This window comes from Danio aesculapii, chromosome 4, assembly GCF_903798145.1.
Source record: "Danio aesculapii chromosome 4, fDanAes4.1, whole genome shotgun sequence".
NCBI lineage: Eukaryota > Metazoa > Chordata > Actinopteri > Cypriniformes > Danionidae > Danio > Danio aesculapii.
Genome location: NC_079438.1, coordinates 20,716,367 through 20,736,922, shown reverse-complemented (window position 1 = coordinate 20,736,922; position 20,556 = coordinate 20,716,367). Strand labels below are relative to the sequence as shown.

Genomic DNA, 20,556 nt, shown 5'->3' with positions numbered 1-20,556 from the left:
AACTTCCAACTTCGATCCCTTTATTCACCTCACCATCGCAGATCTGACATTGATTGACGAGGAAACAATTTCCTTCCTCATCAAGCAAAGTAAAACAGATCAATCCAGAAAGGGACATTGCATCTACATATTTAATATCCCCTCCCTCACAAGCCCATTCCAAACACTCCTAGCTTACATACAACATAGGAAAACACTAAGCTTAAGTCCCCTAGCCCCCCTTTTCATAGACGACGCACACCACCCAGTGACACGTTTTTGGTTCCAAAAACACCTCAAAGCAGTCCTCCACCATTCAGGCTTCCCACCAGGATCATACTCTAGTCACTCATTCAGAATAGGAGCCGCCACCACAGCTGCACACAAAGGGCTATCTCAACAACACATACAAACACTAGGAAGGTGGTCTTCCGACGCCTTCAAATCTTACATTCGACTCAGCCACAGCCATCTAAAGGAAGCCCAGAGGACCCTCACCAGCAGACACCTTAAACCCAGTGGCCAAGGGCACGAGCCCAATCCAGGGATAAGACAAGACACAGCCATCCGGCTTCCAGAGGGCGGAGGAGCTACTCAGCCACCCAAGGGCGCGGGCACGACCCAGCCACCTAACCCTTCTTTCTTCCTTCTGGCTCTGAGTCGCACTCAGCTTTCTCTCCCTATTCAGTCACCTAACTCCAGCAGGAGTTTTTTCCCGCCCAGGCCCCCCTGTCACCCCTGCCCCCCCTGGCCGCTGCGACAGAAGTCTTCACCACCCCTCCACCTTTCCCTGACTTCTGTAGGACCCTGCCCCCCAACCATGGCTCTGACTCCTGCAGGAGTGTTACCCCGAGCTTCGGTTCCCGCAGGTATCATCTCACAGCCCCTCCCCCAACCCTAGCTTTTACATATAAGTCATTTTAACAATGACATATAATATAGCCTTATTTTTGCTCTCTGTTTGATTTTATTTATATAAATTCATATATATATACACCCACACATATAAATATTAATTTATATATAGCGCTGCCACCACCACGCTCTGTTCCCGCAGAAACACCCCCAGAGCACCAATTCTGCCCATCACCCTCCAGCAGGAGTCTTCACCTCCCCCTCATCTCTCCCGACTCCTACTGGAGCTGGCCAAAATAGCTCAACCAACCCCGAGCTGTGACACGAGCACGAGTCACGTCACCGACCCTCCCCGGCCCTAGCTTAATTTATTTTCTTATACATTTATTTTTACACATTTATCTTTCATTTATTTTATTTCATTTATATATATATGTATATATATATATATATATATATATATATATATATATATATATATATATATATATATATATATATATATATGCACCCACGCATATAAATATACATTTATATATAGTGCCGTCACCCTCAAGCTCTAACTTCCGCAGGAGTGGTCCCGAGCATCGACCCCCGCAGGGGTCATCGCCCAACTGCCATTCACCCTTCAGCTGGGGCCTTCACCTGCCCTTCCTCTTCCCGACTCCAGCTGGAGATGGCACATACAGCTCTATCTCCCGCAGGAGTGCCCAGGAGCTTCGACTCCCGCAGGAGTCCAAAAAATCGCCCCCCCCAAGGCACTAGATTACCCCATTATATATTTATATATCTATATATTTTCATATATACATATAAATTTATATATAGCACTGCCACCTCCCAGCTCTATCTCCGCAAGGAGTGTTCCTTGAGCAATCCACTCCTTTGGAGTCCATGCACCACCCCAGCCCCCTTCACCCCCCCTTATCCAGCTGGAGTCCTCACTTCCCCTTCCCCATTTTTAACTACCCCAGCAGGATTCCTGTCCACCCCATGGCTCTAACCCCCGCAGGGGTCTCCCCGAGTCTCTACTCCCGCAGGAGTATTCATAGCCCACGCCAACCCTGCTCGGGCTCCCGCAGGAGTCTGTATCACCCTTTGCTCCCACAGGAGCCCCCTTTACCTTTCCTTCTGAAAAACCATTATATCCAGCAGCCGGATATAGCCTTCCAAGTCTTTTGGGGAGTTTCTTCGAATACACGGCTGCTGTCCCAAGTCTCCTGCATTTGGGGAGCTCTCGAGAACCACCTGATCTCGTACTCCCCTCATATGCTCTATGGACCAGGCGGGAGCCCTGGGCTCACCTATCTCCGAGCTCAGGGTTCTCTCCCGGGACAGCATGCCAAACCTGCTAACAGTTGTCAAACAATATCTTTAGTGTGAACTCTTGAAGTGAAATTTTCAAACTAATTTCGAGAGGAGCACGTGATATGATTGACTGCATCTGGCCACTCATCTACATTCACTAGTTAGCCAATCAGATTAACCCCAACTCACTATAAGTAGCCTAGCTAGAACTACTCTCTTATCTTCGTTTTCCGAAGAAACCCCCTATCCACCCCTTCTCCTCCTTTCTTCTTTTACCACGGGGAGCTCTCGAGAACCACCTGATCTCGTACTCCCCTCATATGCTCTATGGACCAGGCGGGAGCCCTGGGCTTACCTATCTCCGAGCTCAGGGTTCTCTCCCGGGACAGCATGCCAAACCTGCTAACAGTTGTCAAACAATATCTAAGTGTGAACTCTTGAAATATTGTGTTTGTCCTCTACACAGGCTACAGAGCTGTAATCTCACTGTTCAGTCTTGTGAGAGTTTGTCTTCAGCTCTACAATCCTCAAATTGTGTCCTGAGAGAGCTGGACCTGAGTAACAATGACCTGCAGGATTCGGGAGTGAAGCTTCTCTTTGATGGACTGAAGAGTCCAAACTGTAAACTGGAGACACTGAGGTAAAAGCTTCTCCACTCAACAATGAATATAGTATAAAAATATAGTTACATATTGGGTTAACAAATATAGACTTTGTGTGTATATATATATATATGCATGTGTGTATATATATATATATATATATATATATATATATATATATATATATATATATATATATATATATATATGCATGTATATATATGTATATATATATATATATATATATATATATATATATGTGTATATATATATATATATATATACATACAAACATAGTATAGACAAACATATTTAACCCTTTCACATGTACAATCACACCGGTGTGATTAGACTTGGCTTGTCCCTGAAGCATGTGATCACACCGGTGTGATTAGAAAGAGGTGTGCTGTGCTCACAATTTATCTGTGCTTTCAAACAAATTAGCTTTCAGACATTCAAATACACACAACTACAAGCAAAACATACCATTTAAGGCTTGTAAAATACACGTGCAATAATACTTATGTGTCAATATAACTGGACAATGTGCTTTATTCACATAAGATACACACTGTTTATGCTGCTAGAATATTTTCTCTATTCCTCACTCAGATAAACAGTTGTTTACCTTCATGTATTTCAGAAGAAAATGTAGTAAATCCAGCAGCTCTAATCTCTCCTGCGGTTGTTGCTATAGAGGGATACAGCTGTGATCGAAAGTTAACGAAAAGTATTTATATTATTTATTAAATTACTCATTAATTGTATTTTATTAGCAACTAACCTTACAGCAACCCTAAACCCAACCCTCACACTAATGTACAAATATTATGTGTTGTGCAGTGTAATAAAAATGATGCTATATTGATGTAAGTATCCTCAGCTATATCTGATCTAGCCTTCACCGTGCTGCAGGAGAGGATGAAGTCTAGAAAGGATACAGCTGAGGATACTTGCATTAATATAGCATCATTTTTCTAGCAACAACAGCACACTATAAATTAATAATTTAGAGATCTCAGGGCTTGATCAATAAGGAGAGCTAATCAGGATGTGTGTGTGTGTGTGTGTGTGTGTGTGTGTGTGTGTTCATCACTGCTGTTGACGACTGATGAGCAGAAACAGCAGTCAGCATCTTCACAACACAAAGAGATGTGTGATTGTCCAACTGTGTGATGTGGACTATTGCTGTGTTTGTAGATTGTCTGGCTGTATGGTGACAGAGGAAGGCTGTGGTTTTCTGTCTTCAGCTCTGACTTCAAACCCCTCACACCTGAGAGAGCTGGATCTGAGCTACAATCATCCAGGAGATTCAGGAGTCAAGCTGCTCTCTGAACAACTGGAGGATCCAAACTACACACTGGACAAACTCAAGTATGTGGAGCATCACTGGCCTTGTGCTTTTACACTGAATGGCTTTAAAAAGACACTAGAAAGCTCTTTTCTGATCTTCAGTTTTCTGTGAGGGTTATGGGGTGAGGACAGACAGAAGATACAGCTTGTAGAGTATTCCAGTCATGTCTATGAAGAGCAAATCATTGAGTGTGAAATGAATCTCTTCTGTAAATGTTGGAGTGTGTTGGCTCAGTTGTGACATTAAGCGGGACACACTGTACAGTTTCAGCATTTGAGCTGAGCAGAGAAACTTCTTCCTCCATTTGTGCTGAAGAATCCTCCAATATCAGGTCAGGAATAGGGTTGGGGATTGAAGATGGATTCAGATTCTGGAATCAGACACTTGGATTAATGTTCAGACTCTTGTTCTAAAATCAACATCTGGATTCCTCTTCTCTGTGCACACATGTGTATTTTTCACTTGCTAATCTGTCAGGAACTTGGGCGCTGGCGAGCAGCTTTAATAATCTGAACATAGTTTAGAGATGGACTGCAACATGTGCTCAAAGGCTGCATGTGCTGAAGAACGATGGCAAAGCTAAGTGTGATCACTGTAATAAATGAATGTTGCAGCAGGGTGTCTCCATCAACATGAGCAGTATCTGCGCTCGCTTCACCAACAGCAGAGGAAAAGAACGCACTGTGTTAGATTCATTGTGCATCCCGGCTGGAACCAACAAGTGTTGTGTGTTTTAGCTGAAGAGTTTGGAGCGTGTAGCTGAGCAGCTCAGTGCTAGCTTTAGCTTATTAGCTGAGGGGGAAATTAAACAGCTCATTCTCTCCATCTGTGTGTGTTTACAGTCTGGATCATGGAGGAGACGCGAGGATTACAGCAGGACCACAAAAATGTAGGACTACACACACACACACACACACACACACACACACACACACAGCTGTTGTTATACACACACTCCCTCTCTCTTTCACGCGCACACACACACACACACACAGACTCTCATGCATACATGCACACACACACACACACACACACACACACACACACACACACAAGGATTACAGCAGGACCATGCAAATGTAGGACTACACACTCACACACGCGCGCACACATGCACACGCACACACACACTCGCACACACTCACTCCCATGCATGCACATACACACACACACACACACACACTCACTCTCTCTCACACACGTGCACGCACACACACATACTCACTCACTCGCACGCACGCACACATGCACATACACACACGCACACACACGCATTTACACACACACACACACACACACACACACTCACTCACTCACTCACTCACTCACTCACATGCATGCTCACACACACACACACACACACACACACACACACAAAGACTCACACACACACACACACACAAACTCTCTCACACACATACAGAGACACACGTACACAGATGCGCATGCACGCAAACGCTCTGTCTCTCACTAACACACATACTCACACAGCTGTGGTTATGCACACACTCCCTCTCTCTTTCACGCACACACACAGACACTCACTCTCACTCACACGCACGCACGCACACACACACACACACACATACACACACACACACACACAGCTGTGGTTATAATTGTGTGTGTTCTTGTGTTCAGATGTCTGTTTCCTTACACTGGATCTAAACACAGCACACACTCGTCTCATTCTGTCTGAGGAGAACAGAGAGGTGAAGTGTGTGTTAGAGGATCAGCCGTATCCTGATCATCCAGACAGATTTGATGATCATCCTCAGGTGTTGTGCAGAGAGAGTGTGTGTGGACGCTGTTACTGGGAGACTGACTGCAGTGGAGATTATGTGGAAATATCAGTGTCATATAAGAGCATCAGGAGGAAGGAACGAGTTGATGAGTGTGTGTTTGGATATAATGCTCAGTCCTGGAGTTTGTTCTGCTCTTCCTCCAGTTTCACATTCAGTCACAATAACACACACACTGTTCTCCCAGTGAAGCCACTCAGCAGGAGAATAGGAGTGTTTGTGGATCACAGTGCAGGAACTCTGATCTTCTACAACATCTATAGAGACACAATGAGCCTCATCCACTCAGTCCAGACCACATTCACTGAGCCGCTCTGGCCTGGGTTTAGGCTCAGTCCTGGATCATCAGTGAAACTGAACTGAAGACTGACGAGAGATTTACCCACAATCCTCTGCAGGAGCAGTCAGCAGCTGTGTGTGTGTGTGTGTGTGTGTGTGTGTGAGAGAGAGAGAGAGAGAGAGAGAGAGAGAGAGAGAGTGTGTGTGTGTGTGTGTGTGTGTGTGTGTGTGTGTGTGTGTGTGTGTGTGTGTCTGTCTTTATGTGTAATCTACCTATGCAGTTTCCGGAATTACCGATGCAAGTGTTAATATGACTGAGTTATATGAACATCTGATGAGTCGAAGAATAAAATAGAGTTGTCAAGTAAATCAGACTAAATTTTGGGTACTAAAACTACATTAAACAAATCTTAGTTGGCTGAATATATTTAGCAGCTTGTACAGTTTAATACAATAACTTAATGTAGTTAGTCAAATAAGTTACTAATGTATTCAAGTAAATTACTCTTAAAGTCTGTTGGTGTATGGGTTTCATTATTTACATTTAAATTACTCTCTGACTTCTTGTACTTTGTACTTCCTTTACTATATACTGTAATACAGTAAAAGTGCTATATTTGATGTCTTTTTATAAGGAAGTAAAATAATTAATTGGAACAACAAAGCCTCATTTGAATGATGGTTGGTCTTTCCAGCCAGCTTTTGAAAAGACGATCAAGTCCATTTGGGGATCCAGTGGCACAGTTGGGTGAGTGAGAATTAGCGTGGCTGGTGGTCGACGCTCGACGGGGTACTTGGTGAGACCCAGGCCCCAGCCCGCCAAGCCATGCCCGACGGGAGACCCCTTTTCCGGGATGTCCCGCGCCTGGTGGTGCCTGTCCGGCGCTGATTGTCTCTGACCTGCCATCAGGAATTCGGGAAAGGCGAAGAAATGTGGACTTAGGTTTTGCCGGCTTTGCGTTTGAACGAACCAGGGGGTCAATAGCGAGGCTGGCTGCCCACAAAAGTGTCCCGATCCCGGCCAGCGCCATTGGCCTTGGGGGCCTGGGGGTCCCGCCCCAACCAAGCGGTTCAGACATTGAAGTCTTGCCCACAGACAGTGCCCCGATCTTGGCCAGCGCTGTTGGCCTTGGGGGGTGGGGGTCCCGCCCCGACCAAGCGGTTCAGACATTGAAGTCTTGCCCACAGACAGTGCCCCGATCTTGGCCAGCGCTGTTGGCCTTGGGGGGTGGGGGTCCCGCCCCGACCAAGCGGTTCAGACATTGAAGTCTTGCCCACAGACAGTGCCCTGATCTTGGCCAGCGCCGTTGGCCTTGGGGGGTGGGGGTCCTGCCCCAACCAAGCGGTTCAGACATTGAAGTCTTGCCCAAAGACAGTGCCCCGATCCAGGCCAACGCCGTTGGCCTTGGGGAGTGGGGGTCCCGCCTCAACCAAGCGGTTCAGTCATCAAAAGCTTGCCCGCAAAAGTGCCCTGATCCCCACCAGCACCGCTGGCTTTGGGGGCCTGGGGGTCCCAGGGGCACCAGGGGCACAGTTGGGTGAGTGAGAATTAGCATGGCTGGTAGTGTCAACGCTCACCGGTGTACTTGGTGAGACCCAGGCCCCAGCCCGCCAAGCCATGCCCGACGGGAGACCCCTTTTCCGGGATGTCCCGCACCTGGAGGTGCCTGTCCGGCGCTGATTGTCTCTGACCTGCCATCAGGATTTCGGGAAAGGTGAAGAAATGTGGACTTTGGTTTTGGCGGCTTTGCGTTTGAACGAACCAGGGGGTCAATAGCGAGGCTGGCTGCCCACAAAAGTGTCCCGATCCCGGCCAGCGCCATTGGCCTTGGGGGCCTGGGGGTCCCGCCCCAACCAAGCGGTTCAGACATTGAAGTCTTGCCCACAGACAGTGCCTTGATCTTGGCCAGCGCTGTTGGCCTTGGGGGGTGGGGGTCCCGCCCCGACCAAGCGGTTCAGACATTGAAGTCTTGCCCACAGACAGTGCCCTGATCTTGGCCAGCGCCGTTGGCCTTGGGGGGTGGGGGTCCCGCCCCGACCAAGCGGTTCAGACATTGAAGTCTTGCCCAAAGACACTGCCCCGATGCAGGCCAACGCCGTTGGCCTTGGGGTGTGGGGATCCCGACTCAACCAAGCGGTTCAGTCATTGAAGTCTTGCCCACAGACAGTGCCCTAATCTTGGCCAGCGCCGTTGGCCTTGGGGGGTGGGGGTCCCGCCCCAACCAAGCGGTTTAGACATTGAAGTTTTGCCCAAAGACAGTGCCCCGATCCAGGCCAGCTCCGTTGGCCTTGGGGGGTGGGGGTCCAGCCCCAACCAAGCGGTTCAGACATTGAAGTTTTGTCCAAAGACAGTGCCCCAATCTTGGCCAGCGCCGTTGGCCTTGGGGGGTGGGGGTCCTGCCCCAACCAAGCGGCTTTATTGAAGTTTTGCCTAAAGACAGTGCCCCGATGTTGGCCAGCGCCGTTGGCCTTGGGGGGTGGGGGTCCCGCCCCAACCAAGCGGTTCAGACATTGAAGTTTTGCCCAAAGACAGTGCCCCGAACCTGGCCAGCGCTGTTGGCCTTGGCCTTGGCGGGGGCGAACGTCCGGCACTGGAGGAAGGGAAACACAAAACTCCCATATTGAACGCCCCTGGAACTACCTGCCGCTGGTGCACCCCAGCCGCCTCAACAAATTGAGCACTGCGCCGGGTGGCGGTAGTGGGAAAGGCTGGTGCACCCGAGCTATCTACTACAGTACGGTGAGGTGTTGGAGAGGGTGGTCTCCCACATCCAGATGGGTCACCAACGGCACCTCTGCGTAGTGCGTGCCACTAAGTCAATGTTCATGGCTTAAGTGTGGGGTGCCCGGGGTCTGCTGGTGAGCAGGTGTCAAACTAGAAGACCTTTTGGGCCCGGTGCTTGCCCCGGAAAGGGTGTGTGCCCTGGGGGAAAGGGGGTGTCAGTGGTGGCCTTGGGAGTCAGGGGCTCCAGCCCCTCTAACGTGAGCCCCTGCCCCCGGACAGGGTGTGGGCCCTTGCCCCCGGACAGGGTGTGGGCCCTGGGGGAAAGGGGGTGGCCTTGGGAGTCAGGGGCTCCAGCCCCTCTAACGTGAGCCCCTGCCCCCGGACAGGGTGCGGGCCCTGGGGGGAAAGGGGGTGTCAGTGGTGGCCTTGGGAGTCAGGGGCTCCAGCCCCTCTAACGTGGGCCCCTGCCCCCGGAAAGGGTGTGGGCCCTGGGGGAAAGGGGGTGTCAGTGATGGCCTTAGGAGTCAGGGGCTCCAGCCCCTCTAACGTGGGCGCCTGCCCCCGGACAGGGCGTGGGCCCCTGCCCCCGGACAGGGTGTGGGCCCTGGGGGAAAGGGGGTGTCAGTGGTGGCCTTGGGAGTCAGGGGCTCCAGCCCCTCTAACGTGGGCCCCTGCCCCCGGAAAGGGTGTGGGCCCTGGGGGAAAGGGGGTGTCAGGGGTGGCCTTAGGAGTCAGGGGCTCCAGCCCCTCTAACGTGTGGGCCCCTGCCCCCGGATAGGGTGTGGGCCCTGGGGGAAAGGGGGTGTCAGTGGTGGCCTTAGGAGTCAGGGGCTCCAGCCCCTCTAACGTGGGCCCCTGCCCCCGGAAAGGGTGTGGGCCCTTGGGGAAAGGGGGTGTCAGTGGTGGCCTTGGGAGTCAGGGGCTCCAGCCCCTCTAACGTGGGCCCCTGCCCCCGGACAGGGTGTGGGCCCTGGGGGAAAGGGGGTGTCAGTGGTGGCCTTGGGAGTCAGGGGCTCCAGCCCCTGTAACCTGGGCCCCTGCCCCCGGACAGGGTGTGGGCCCTTGCCCCCGGACAGGGTGTGGGCCAAGGGGGAAAGGGGGTGTCAGTGGTGGCCTTGGGAGTCAGGGGCTCCAGCCCCTCTAACGTGGGCGCCTGCCCCCGGAAAGGGTGTGGGCTCTGGGGGAAAGGGGGTGGCAGTGGTGGCCTTGGGAGTCAGGGGCTCCAGCCCCTGTAACCTGGGCCCCTGCCCCCGGACAGGGTGTGGGCCCTTGCCCCCGGACAGGGTGTGGGCCAAGGGGAAAGGGGGTGTCAGTGGTGGCCTTGGGAGTCAGGGGCTCCAGCCCCTCTAACGTGGGCGCCTGCCCCCGGAAAGGGTGTGGGCCCTGGGGGAAAGGGGGTGGCAGTGGTGGCCTTGGGAGTCAGGGGCTCCAGCCCCTCTAACGTGGGCCCCTGCCTCAGCATTTGGGATGATGGTTGGGTCTTTCCAGCGAGCTTTTGAAACCAAAGTCCATTTGGGGCCATGAGGAAAATTGTTGGTCTCCGGGAACGGCCGGTGGCGAGGGGCTTGGCAACGCTCACCGGGGTACTTGGTGAGACCCAGGCCCCAGCCCGCCAAGCCATGCCCGACGGGAGACCCCTTTTTTCGGGACGTCCCGCGCCTGGAGGTGCGTGTCCGGCGCTGATTGTCTCTGACCTCCCATCAAGAATTCGGGGAAGGCGTAGAAATGTGGACTTAGGTTCTGACGGTTTGGTGACTTTGAAAAAGTGGACTTAGGTTTTGACCGTTTCGCGCCTGGACCAAGTATGCTGATCGATAGGAGCTTGTTTTGACGCCCCATGGGTTAGGCCCCCTGCCCGGCACCCGCCCCAACATGGGTTGGTCGGTCTCTATGGGTGTGGTTGGCTCCTCCCTGCCTCGGGCGTGCTGTGAGGGAGGCGTGGGGGGGGGGTGTCCCTCCGCACACAACCCCCCCCCATTCCCGCCTCTATCTGTGGGAGATAAAAACTCAAATGGCCCGTCTGGTTTTGACCAAGAGCATGTCCGGCGCTCTGACCGCCAGCCTGCCCGCCTGACCCCCTGTGCTTTGTCCTCCCCCTGCTGATTCTCAGTCCGCGCCGCCCTCGCCCTGGACAAGGGCTGGGGGTGGTAGGTGGGCTTGGTAGAGTCTCCAGCGTGGTGAGTCGAGCCCAGGGGCCGTGTGGGGTACGAACTGGTGCTGGCTCCAGCCCCTGTGTGTGTGCGTGACCAGTGCTGCGTCTCCCGCCCGTCCGCAAGCCCGCCCACCCCTTCGGGTTTATCCTTGCCGGCCCTCGGCGGTCTCCCCTGCCCCACCTGCCCCCTACCCCTCTCCCCCGGAGGTGTGTGGGGGTGGCTGGTGGAGGCGGAGGGTGGCCGCTAGTAGTCTCTGGCGAGGTGAAACAAGCCGGTGTCAGTGGTGTCCGGGCTTACGATCTGGCCCCTCCTTTTTGATGGTTGCCGGTTCATGATGCGGTGAGCCCCGGAAAAGGTGCGTGTTCGATGGGGTTCTACGACACTGCTTTGAAAGTGGGAAAAAGCCATGTATAAAGCCCCCGCGGCTGGTGCAGTCCAAGCTGCCCAAAACGGTGTGTGTTCGGCGGGGCTCATGCCATCCCTTTGTGGGGGCAGAAAAGGGAACTATAAAAAGCTTTATGCAAAAAGCCCCCTGCGGGCTGGCGCAGTCCAAGCTGCCCAAACAGTGCGTGGTCGGCGGGGCTCATGCCATCCCTGTGTGGGGGCAGAAAAGGGAACTATAAAAAGCTTTATGCAAAAAGCCCCCTGCGGGCTGGCGCAGTCCAAGTTGCCCAAAACTGTGCGTGTTCGGCGGGGCACATATAAAAAGCTTTATGCAAAAAGCACCCTGCGGGCTGGCGCAGTACAAGCTGCCCAAAATGGTGCGTGTTCGGCGGGGCTTATGCCCATCCCTTTGTGTGGGGAAAGGGGAATAATCAAAAAGCAGCGCAAAAAAAGTCCCCGCTGCTGGCACGGGAAGGCTGCCTGAAATGGTGCGTTGTTCCCGGGACAAAAATCCACCAGAAGTCGTAACAACTGCTTCCAAATTATATAAGGTGGACCAAACGGAACTCGTAGGTATCGGTCTTCCCCTTTAAGAGGGGGAGGGGGAACCAGCGTCGCTGATGCGGAAGTGGACGCCTCGTCCGCCATCTTTTAAACCGCTCCACGCGGCGTGTGGGTCTCTCTCCCTCCAGCCTTGGTCTTGAACGGTCATGGCCGAATGTGCACTCTGCTTCAATGTCTACAGCCGCTTCTCGCCGCACCTGTCCGCGGTACACAAGGTGTCCAACGCGGACGAGAAGAAGCTTTTGCTGGCGCTCGCCGCTGGCCGCGTGGAGTGCTCCGTCTCGGCCAGGAAGGAGGCCATGGGCCGAGCAAAACGTTAGAAAATGGCTCGAGAGTTGCGGTGGTTGCAGTCCTCTCAACCGACGGTACCCGTGGTGTCTCGGCTGGCGTCATCCTCTGAAGAGGAACGGGAACCAGACGGCCCGGAAGCCGAGTGTCCCTGCGCCGACCCCCGCTGCAGGCTCGCAACAGAGCGCATACAGGCCCAGCTCTCAGAGCTCCGCAAGCAGGTAGACAAGATGAGATCCACCCAGCTCAAATTCACCCGCCGCTATCGAGAGTTGAGGAGGGGGGAAGAGGGGAGGAAGAGCAGGCGGGCAAGGTCGTGTCCTGCCCCGCCGGCACCATCCCCCGCCCCCAGGCGAGGGGCTGCCCCCGGGCGAGGGGGGGGCGCCCGGGCCTGTGGAAGCCTACGATCCAACAAAGTACCCGTACCCGGACCACGCCCGCGCCTTGAGTTGAGTATGGTTATGGTACTTCTCTGTTGGGCTGGTGGTGGGTGTATGTCGTCTAGGCTGACTTTTGACTTTCGCCCCCGTTCTGCAGACTTGATTTTGGAAGAGTTCGAGGGTTTCCAATTGGGGAGCGAGCCCACCGCCTGTCTGTGGAATAACGTCGCCTCCAAACTGGCGAGGGTCAAGGCCTTCCTAGGCTTCATGGCGAAAGGCCACGCGGACCCAGAAACCTTGTCCTTCCTCAACCAACCGGCGCGCATCCGAGCCTGGTCTGCCCTGCTAGGCCAATCGGGCATGGCCGAGCCCACGAGGCAGCACTACCTGAAGAACGTGGCGCAATTCCTGGATTATCTCTCCGAAACCCTGCCGGCCTCCTGCCGCCTCTCCAGTACCACCCTGGTGCTGGTTCGCAGGGAGCTTTGAGCTCTCATTCGCGGCATACACCGCCGCGTCGTGGTACACGAGGTAAGGACCAAGCAGGCCAAAGAAGGCAGACTTATCTCCAAAGCCACCCTGCTACGCTGTCATCGCACGGCTGGGAGAAAAATACCTGCCCTTCTAGGTGAGTGTTTGGTCCCGCCGGTCTGCGTTTCCACCACCTTGTGGAAACGCTGACCTTCTCTCCGTTCTTCCCTCTTCTGCTCCGGGGCGCCAGCGGCTCTCGGTCAAACCGAGCCACGTCAGCGTAGCCACCCCTTAATCCCCGAATGGGGGTTAAAGGGTGGGTACGCTGACATGGCTCGGTTTGACCGAGAGCCGCTGGCGCCCCGGAGCAGACTCTTTTTGCCTTGGGGCACCAGCGGCTATTGCTAAGTTTAAACCGTTGGTGGTGTAACATGGTTTGTTGGAAAAGTCTAACCCCTAACTTCCCTCCGTCAGACAGCCACGAGTCCAGCCCAGACACCAGGCAGCAGTGGCGCTTCTATGGCTACCTGACCGGCTACCTGACCTGCATCACGGGCCATCGCTGTGGGGTCTTCCAGAACCTGACCATCCAGGAGGTCGAAGAGGCTTCCAGAAGCCCGGACGAGTCCACCTATGTCATTAACGTGAGTGGAACTTTGCATGTGGGGGCCACCAGTGGTAGGGCTCACTCATCTCTCTGGTTTTCCCAGATCACCACGCTTAAGACAAACCGAGCCTTCAGCGCGGCTCAGCTCTCTCTCAACAAGGAAGAATACAGCTGGTTCTGGAGGTTCTTGCAGCTGCGGGCTAGCCTCCTCGGGGGGAGCCAGGCCTCCTATTTTTTTTTTTACTTCCAGACCCAGTCCCTGTCGAACCCTGAACAAATATTTTCAATCTGCATGGACCAGCATGGGGCTTCCCGGCAAGCCCACCTTCACTGACGTCCGAACTGCCATCGCGACCCACGTGAGTATCTATGCCAGTGCCCCCCCGCTGACCCCCATGACTGCCAGCGGCTTTGACCCCAAAAAGTCTCTGTCTGTCTGTCTCTGACTTAGGCAAAGAATTCACATTCTTCCGAGGATCGCAGGAAGGTGGCCCAATTCATGTGCCACAATACCTCAACCTCAGATAAGTTCTACGCGCTTCACCTCGGCCCTCTCCAAGCACGTGAGCGCCGCAGACTCTTCGAGAGGGCCTTGGTGGAGGAGGAGGAGGAGGAGGAGACAGCGGGCAGAGAACGCCACTCAAGGAAGGGGCGCCAGAGGGCAGAGTCCCGGGTCACCCCTGGTAAATCAGTTCCTTTTTGACATGGACCTCAACAGAGGGACGTGTGGTGTTAGGTAACTGGCCTTTTCTCTTTTTCAGGAGGGAACTAGCAGGAGGACGCTGCCATGGCCGCCTTCGAAGGGGAAAAGCCCCCTCGAAGCAACAGAAGACTCTGAATCTTCCTAAATAAAAATTTAACAATAAAGGTCATATGGTGTTCAGTGTCTTTATTATTCCTCTATCTGTGTGATAAAAAATAGCTTCGAATGGGACAAATGATCCCTGTCTCCTGTGTTAGAAGTATCGCGTGGGACGGCCGCGTCCAGGTTCAGCCTTTGCTAAGTCCCAATTGGGACAAATGATCCCTGTCTCCTGTGGTAAAAGTGTCGCGTGGGACGCCCGCGTCCAGGTTCAGCCTTGGTTGAAAGCCCATCGGGACAAATGATCCCTTTTTAAACACAAAGAGATGCCAGGCTGGACGAGACTGTCCAGGTCTGCGCCGGCGTTGATTGGCCATATGGCCCATAGTCCAACTCTGGGTATTTGCAGGTGTCTCCCGGGATGGCTCGGACCTTTGGGCTGCATGAAGAGGTCGGAAGAGGGATGCCCAAAAGCGGGGGTTAACTTCTGTGAGAAATCCAAAAGAAAGACATTGAAACATCTGGGGAGATGATACAGTAACTGAGCTAAATAAGTTAACCTCTGCTACCATCTACTGGTTATACCATCTACTTTAAGTCTTTGATTTCTCCCATGACATACATTTTGGTACTTTGTTTTTCAGTAAATGTATTAAATGTCTGTAATATTCTCCAATGGTGTAGTAGTTTTCTTTAAGTATGCCTCTTAGTAACTATGTATGGTTTAAAAAGGGATGTAAAACATGGTCATGCAAAATATGGCATTAATATATGTTTTTAAGTACCAATAAACAGCCAATCTGCTAGTATTATGCATGTCAACAAGCAACTAGTTAATATTAAGATTCAGTCAGTAAACTGAAGTATAATCGAAAGTGTTTAGGTAAACACTGGAGCTTTGCCAAAGTGTTTAGCTTAAGTTATTTATGTAAAATAAACAGTATATAATCCCTTTAAGAAATAAAACTGCAAGTGACTTAAACATGGATTAAAATGTTCACTTCTTACAAATTATGACTTTTAAAGTGTGTGTTAAATTGTTTGTTTCAGTATTACCTTGTCTTCCTCCAGTCTTTTGATAGTTGTTTCAGGAATGTTTCTCTCCCTCAGTAAAATTATTAATTCATCCATCCTACAATGATAGTTTTAATAGGAAAACATGGTGAGGCTAAAGGCCAATATAAAGCCTAGACCGAGTATATAAGCCAGAAAACAAAATGCATGTACTTTTGTGGTTAGTACACTGTACAAAACAAAGCAAGCTTTGAATCTAAACCTAATTTTACTCCCTTTTGGTGCAATGATAATAAACTACCATACTTAATTGTCCATAAAAGCAACAGGACTATATGGACTAGGAAACCGCATGAGCACGCGCCAAACTTTTGGATTTTACACTCGCCAAAGGCTTCTATTATAACACATTTACTGTAACACTTCATATCATAAATAATTATCATACCAAAAAGTAAATTTGACCATACCTTGCCGTCGCAGAAACGTTCACCTGCTGGTGACAGGAACTCCCGTAACTTAATATGAAATGTCGTGAGAAAGTGTCGAAATTCAAAAGAAATAAAAGTTAGAAATCTGACTTAATAACTCAGAATTCTGACTTAATAACTCAGAATTGCGACTTTATAACTCAGAATTCTGACTTAAATTATTTTTATTTATTTATTTATTTTTTTTTTTTACTTCTTTACTACTTTTTTTATTCAGTGGCGGGAACGGGCTTCCATACTTTACCAACCCAACTTTATAAGAAAAATCTATTTATAATAATGAAATAAAGGACAAAACATTTAATTTCCAATAAAATATGCAATCGTTGCACTTTGTTTTCAAAATAAAACCCAAGATTTAAAATATTTTGTCAAACTTTCAAACAATATTAACTGGCCCTTATTGGTTAATTAAGAAATAACACAAGATGTTTTGCTGAGGTTATAAATAATGACAGGGTATTATTATTAAAGAAATATTAAAAGGTTAATATAAAAGGGTTGTAAAAGTTTTCAAGAATTCAACTTCTGTTTTCACTAATACTGCAAACCACTGAGCCACTTCTGTTATCAATTAGGTTTTATCAATATGCAAATTAATGGTAAAATTAACTATTATTGTCCTTCAAGTTAAACTAAATTTGTTAATGAATGTAAATCTTCACATTGTACATTGTATTAGAGGAATGAACGGAATGTTGGAGACAACTCAAGCTAAACACCTTAATACTGTTTTTTTTTTTTTTCAGAATAAGGTAAATAATTAGATTACAGATGTTCACATACATGTACAAATACTTAGGGCTGTAATTTCATTTCAAACAGTCAGTGAGATCCATTATATGGACTTTAAAAGGATATCCTAAATATAGACTGAGACAAAGGTTTGTATTGTCCACGACTCATATTGCATCTACTCCTGCAGTGTATGTGTGTGTATAAGTGTTGTGACATAAAAAACATGAACTAATTAACAATAAAATATTAAAGAAAGTAAAGTGTCAATAACAATGCATGTATGTCCACCCTGTCTAGGAAGGATTTGTGACAGAGTGGACAATGACAAGGAGGACATTTTTGGCTAAAGACAGCATTTATTCAACACATGTTGTATCTGCAGCTGTAAAGTGTTTCTATATTTAAGCTATTTGTACTCAGTTTAAAAGCTTTATTTTTAGTTTTAAGTTTATATTAATTAATATTTCACTCTGACAGGGTGGACATGTTAAGCTTGACAACATTCATTTTCAAACACAACATGAGGAAAAATAGGAAACATTAGTGTAGATATTTACTGTGTGCCCAGCAGATGTTTTAACCTCCTCTGAAGAAAAGCAAACTGGGCATGGGGATGCTAATGAGTATATGAGAGTACATCTTAAAGGGGCATTTACAAAATTATGACAGGGTGGACAACAATTTTAAGGACACGTGCAAAATGATTAATGATATTATTAAAACAGAATAAAAGTTATTAAATGCCTTTTTTTGTCAAATAACTTGTTAAAGACAATAAGAATATTTAAAAATCTTTTTTTTTTATTTGATCTAATTTACCTACATTTTAGACTCACTGAAGTTGTCTGAGCAGTGTGTGGAACATGGCAAAATCACATCTATTCAATGAAAGAATAAGGCAAAAACAGACAAAAACATATTTCAAAACACTTAAAATTCTACCTGCATGTGTGTAAAGGTTTAACCAATTATATTAAAACATCAAAGTTTTATTATTGTGCAATATGTTCATATAGGACTGATTCAATCTTGTGAGACATCAAAGGCAATTTATAGCGATAATGACCCAGCTAGTGAAACTAAAACATGTAGCAGTAATGGGTACTTTTTACTTAAAGTGCACCTATTTAATTTTTGTGTCTGCAGAATGTGTCTGTAAAGTTTCAGCTCAAAACACCCATCAGATTATTTGTTATACCTTTTAGAATGTTGGGATTATCTGCTTTAAACACTGAGTCTTAGTGGATTAAAAAGTTTTTTTAATTGTCTTTAAAATGTTTAGAGTAAAGGTTTTGATCAACTCTAAATGCTGAACATATGTGTGTCTGTGTCTGTGAGAAGGTGGAAAACGAGGGAGAAATGTATCAATAAGTCATGACTGCAACAGTAAGTGGCAAAAAAGCTAAGCAAAAAAGACTTTTATTTTGGCTTGACGCGTGACGTCATAAGGCTGCGCCGCTTCTGCACTGTGATTCGACTGGAGAAAGGTTTAGGCTCGTTTGAGATAGCCAAAATCTGCGCACAATCGATCACCGGTGATCAGCGCAAGATGCATGCCGGTTAGAAATTTGTCCGAGTTGCCTTCGCCTCGCTCTGATGTCACGCTGATGTGCGCCAAAAAAAGTCTTGTGAGGGCTAGGCGAGTACCTCGGATTGAGCAGTCGGCAGCAGTTGCTCTCCAAAGACTGCTCATCAAAAGCATGATGGGAAACGACTGGCTGATGACACAGCTGAATGCTCATTAGATGAGACTGACAAACTACACTTTATTCTCTATCTTGTTTTTACTAAGCTTTATACCTGGCTTTGTTAAATACCTTTTTTGTATTTTCATTGATAATTTTAAAAAGTCATAAAGAGCATTACATATGGTTATTTATTTAGATTTACACGCAAACAAAACCAAAACACATCTTTGTAAAACATAACGTGACCTAATATAACTAATGTTACTAATAAATCATTAGGATGTGCGTGTGCTGTATTTTATTTCTCTCTTAGTTTAAAGTCCTGTTTGTTGTCATTTTCACTTTTTTGTATGTTTGTGTGAATTTTGTTTTGTCATTTTTATGCAACGTTATTCCATGAAAGTCAATCCAATACAGACATATATGCATACATACATACATACAAAGGTAATCAGACTGTTTTGTCATTAGGCCTCATCTTTGTATGGTTTCATATGAGAAGTGAAAGAGGTGTAAACAAAACACACACACACACACACATGTATGTGAAGTCAAAAGTCATGTTTAATAGACCAAGAACAGTATTTCCTACAGTCTAATAGTTTTTATTCTGAAGAAGGTCTTGGGCTGTTTATTTGAGTCTGGCTGCAGTAAAAGCAGATAGGCCTAATAAGCATGTCGATATAATAAACCCCTTAAGAAGTTCTTGATGTCAAACAAACATTTGTCATGACTTGTCACTCAAAAGCATCTTGCTATAGCTACTTAATTTATAATGTAGAAAATTAGATTTCTTGAAAGCTTTCTTGCTGTATAAGCTGTTTATTTGGTCATTCTTTAAACATTTGTTGAATATACAGATTTATATTTTAAATACACCCATTTAAGTAATGAGCTGTTCATCTTCTGTGATTAAGTCCATCTTTTTTGTAAAAACATTGATATTTCAATTGCATCCACTCCCACAATAAAAATACTATAATGAGTTATAAGAATACTATAGTGTTTTTGAACCATATTATAAAAATAGCCTGTTTAAATTCTAAAGTTGCTCTGGTATCACAACTATAAACATAACCCAATACTGAAAAAACATGTTCATGATGCTATAATATTTACTATAAATCACAATAGTATTTTTTCATTAGGTTCTCCGCGATAAAAAAAACGCGAACGGGAACGCGATCTCCGCCAACTGGTGACGTTTCCATGCGGCAAAACAGCGAGATTTGGGAAGTGTCCGACTTCTGATGTATTTTTTGAGCCCTCCTCTTGCTGCAGACGCCTGCTCTCGTCTACACTGCAGTCAAGGCGAGGTGCACCTCAAACGAGCCTATTGACATGCAAACACATCTCAAGAAGGTTTTCACAGCTACTGTTTCATTCACCAAACATTGCTCCCAACTTGAAGTGAGACCTTTAAAAATGACCAAGATGGGACTTAAACCCACAATACCAGCTCCAGAGGCTGAAGCCTTGTCCATTATGTCACTGGGCCATTTCGCCAATTTTTTGTCATGGTTCTATTGTATGCTTTCAATAAGATTCCAAAGCATGGAAAACTGCACTTTAGGATCTCGATGCCACTTTGCATTCCGTCAAATAAGATGTGTGCAACTAATGGACAAACATTTTCTTTGTGCAATCATCCACATTCGTGTCTCATTGGTCCTGGGGTATGGTTCTCGCGTATGTTGTGACTGGTCTTGAGTTTCAAATTCCAGACAAGGCCACTCTCATTAACTTGAAATCACAACCTTTCTGCAGCTATTTTCTTGTTTACATTTAATCATCATCCACCTAACATGAGACCATTAGTTGAAAGCCATGGGGTGCTTGAAGTCAAGATCTCCATTACCAGAGGTTAGTGGAACCTTTTAGGTTTGTAACGTGACAGTGAGATGCAAGCAAGATTGGATGAATCTTATTTGAAGTGTGCAGCAAGTCTGAGAAATCGAAGCTAACTATTGTCCTCAGATCATCACGTCCAATTTTTGAGAAGACCAGTCGGAATTGTTTCACACAACTTAAATGTAACCCAACAAAGACAACCCAGATGGGACTTGAACCAA

At 48.1% G+C, this 20,556-nt stretch overlaps 2 protein-coding genes and 1 pseudogene across 2 annotated transcripts in view; 2 read left to right on the top strand and 1 right to left on the bottom strand.

Moving 5' to 3' along the window:
• The window catches only part of LOC130222049 (NLR family CARD domain-containing protein 3-like), a 29,881-nt gene extending 22,737 nt beyond the window's left edge, over positions 1–7,144 (top strand). Inside the window, exons 8-11 of the mRNA XM_056454670.1 lie at positions 2,609–2,782; positions 3,945–4,118; positions 4,941–4,987; positions 5,740–7,144. Coding sequence (XP_056310645.1) covers positions 2,609–2,782; positions 3,945–4,118; positions 4,941–4,987; positions 5,740–6,263 — 919 coding nt within the window. The 3' untranslated portion in view covers positions 6,264–7,144. The remainder of the gene's footprint in view (positions 1–2,608; positions 2,783–3,944; positions 4,119–4,940; positions 4,988–5,739) is intronic.
• The window catches only part of LOC130222237 (oocyte zinc finger protein XlCOF6-like), a 314,140-nt pseudogene that overhangs the window by 241,834 nt on the left and 51,750 nt on the right, over positions 1–20,556 (bottom strand).
• Positions 18,237–20,556, top strand: part of LOC130222076 (gastrula zinc finger protein XlCGF57.1-like) — a 622,680-nt gene continuing 620,360 nt past the window's right edge. The window contains exon 1 of the mRNA XM_056454700.1: positions 18,237–18,283. The gene's annotated coding sequence lies outside the window, so the exon portion shown is untranslated. The remainder of the gene's footprint in view (positions 18,284–20,556) is intronic.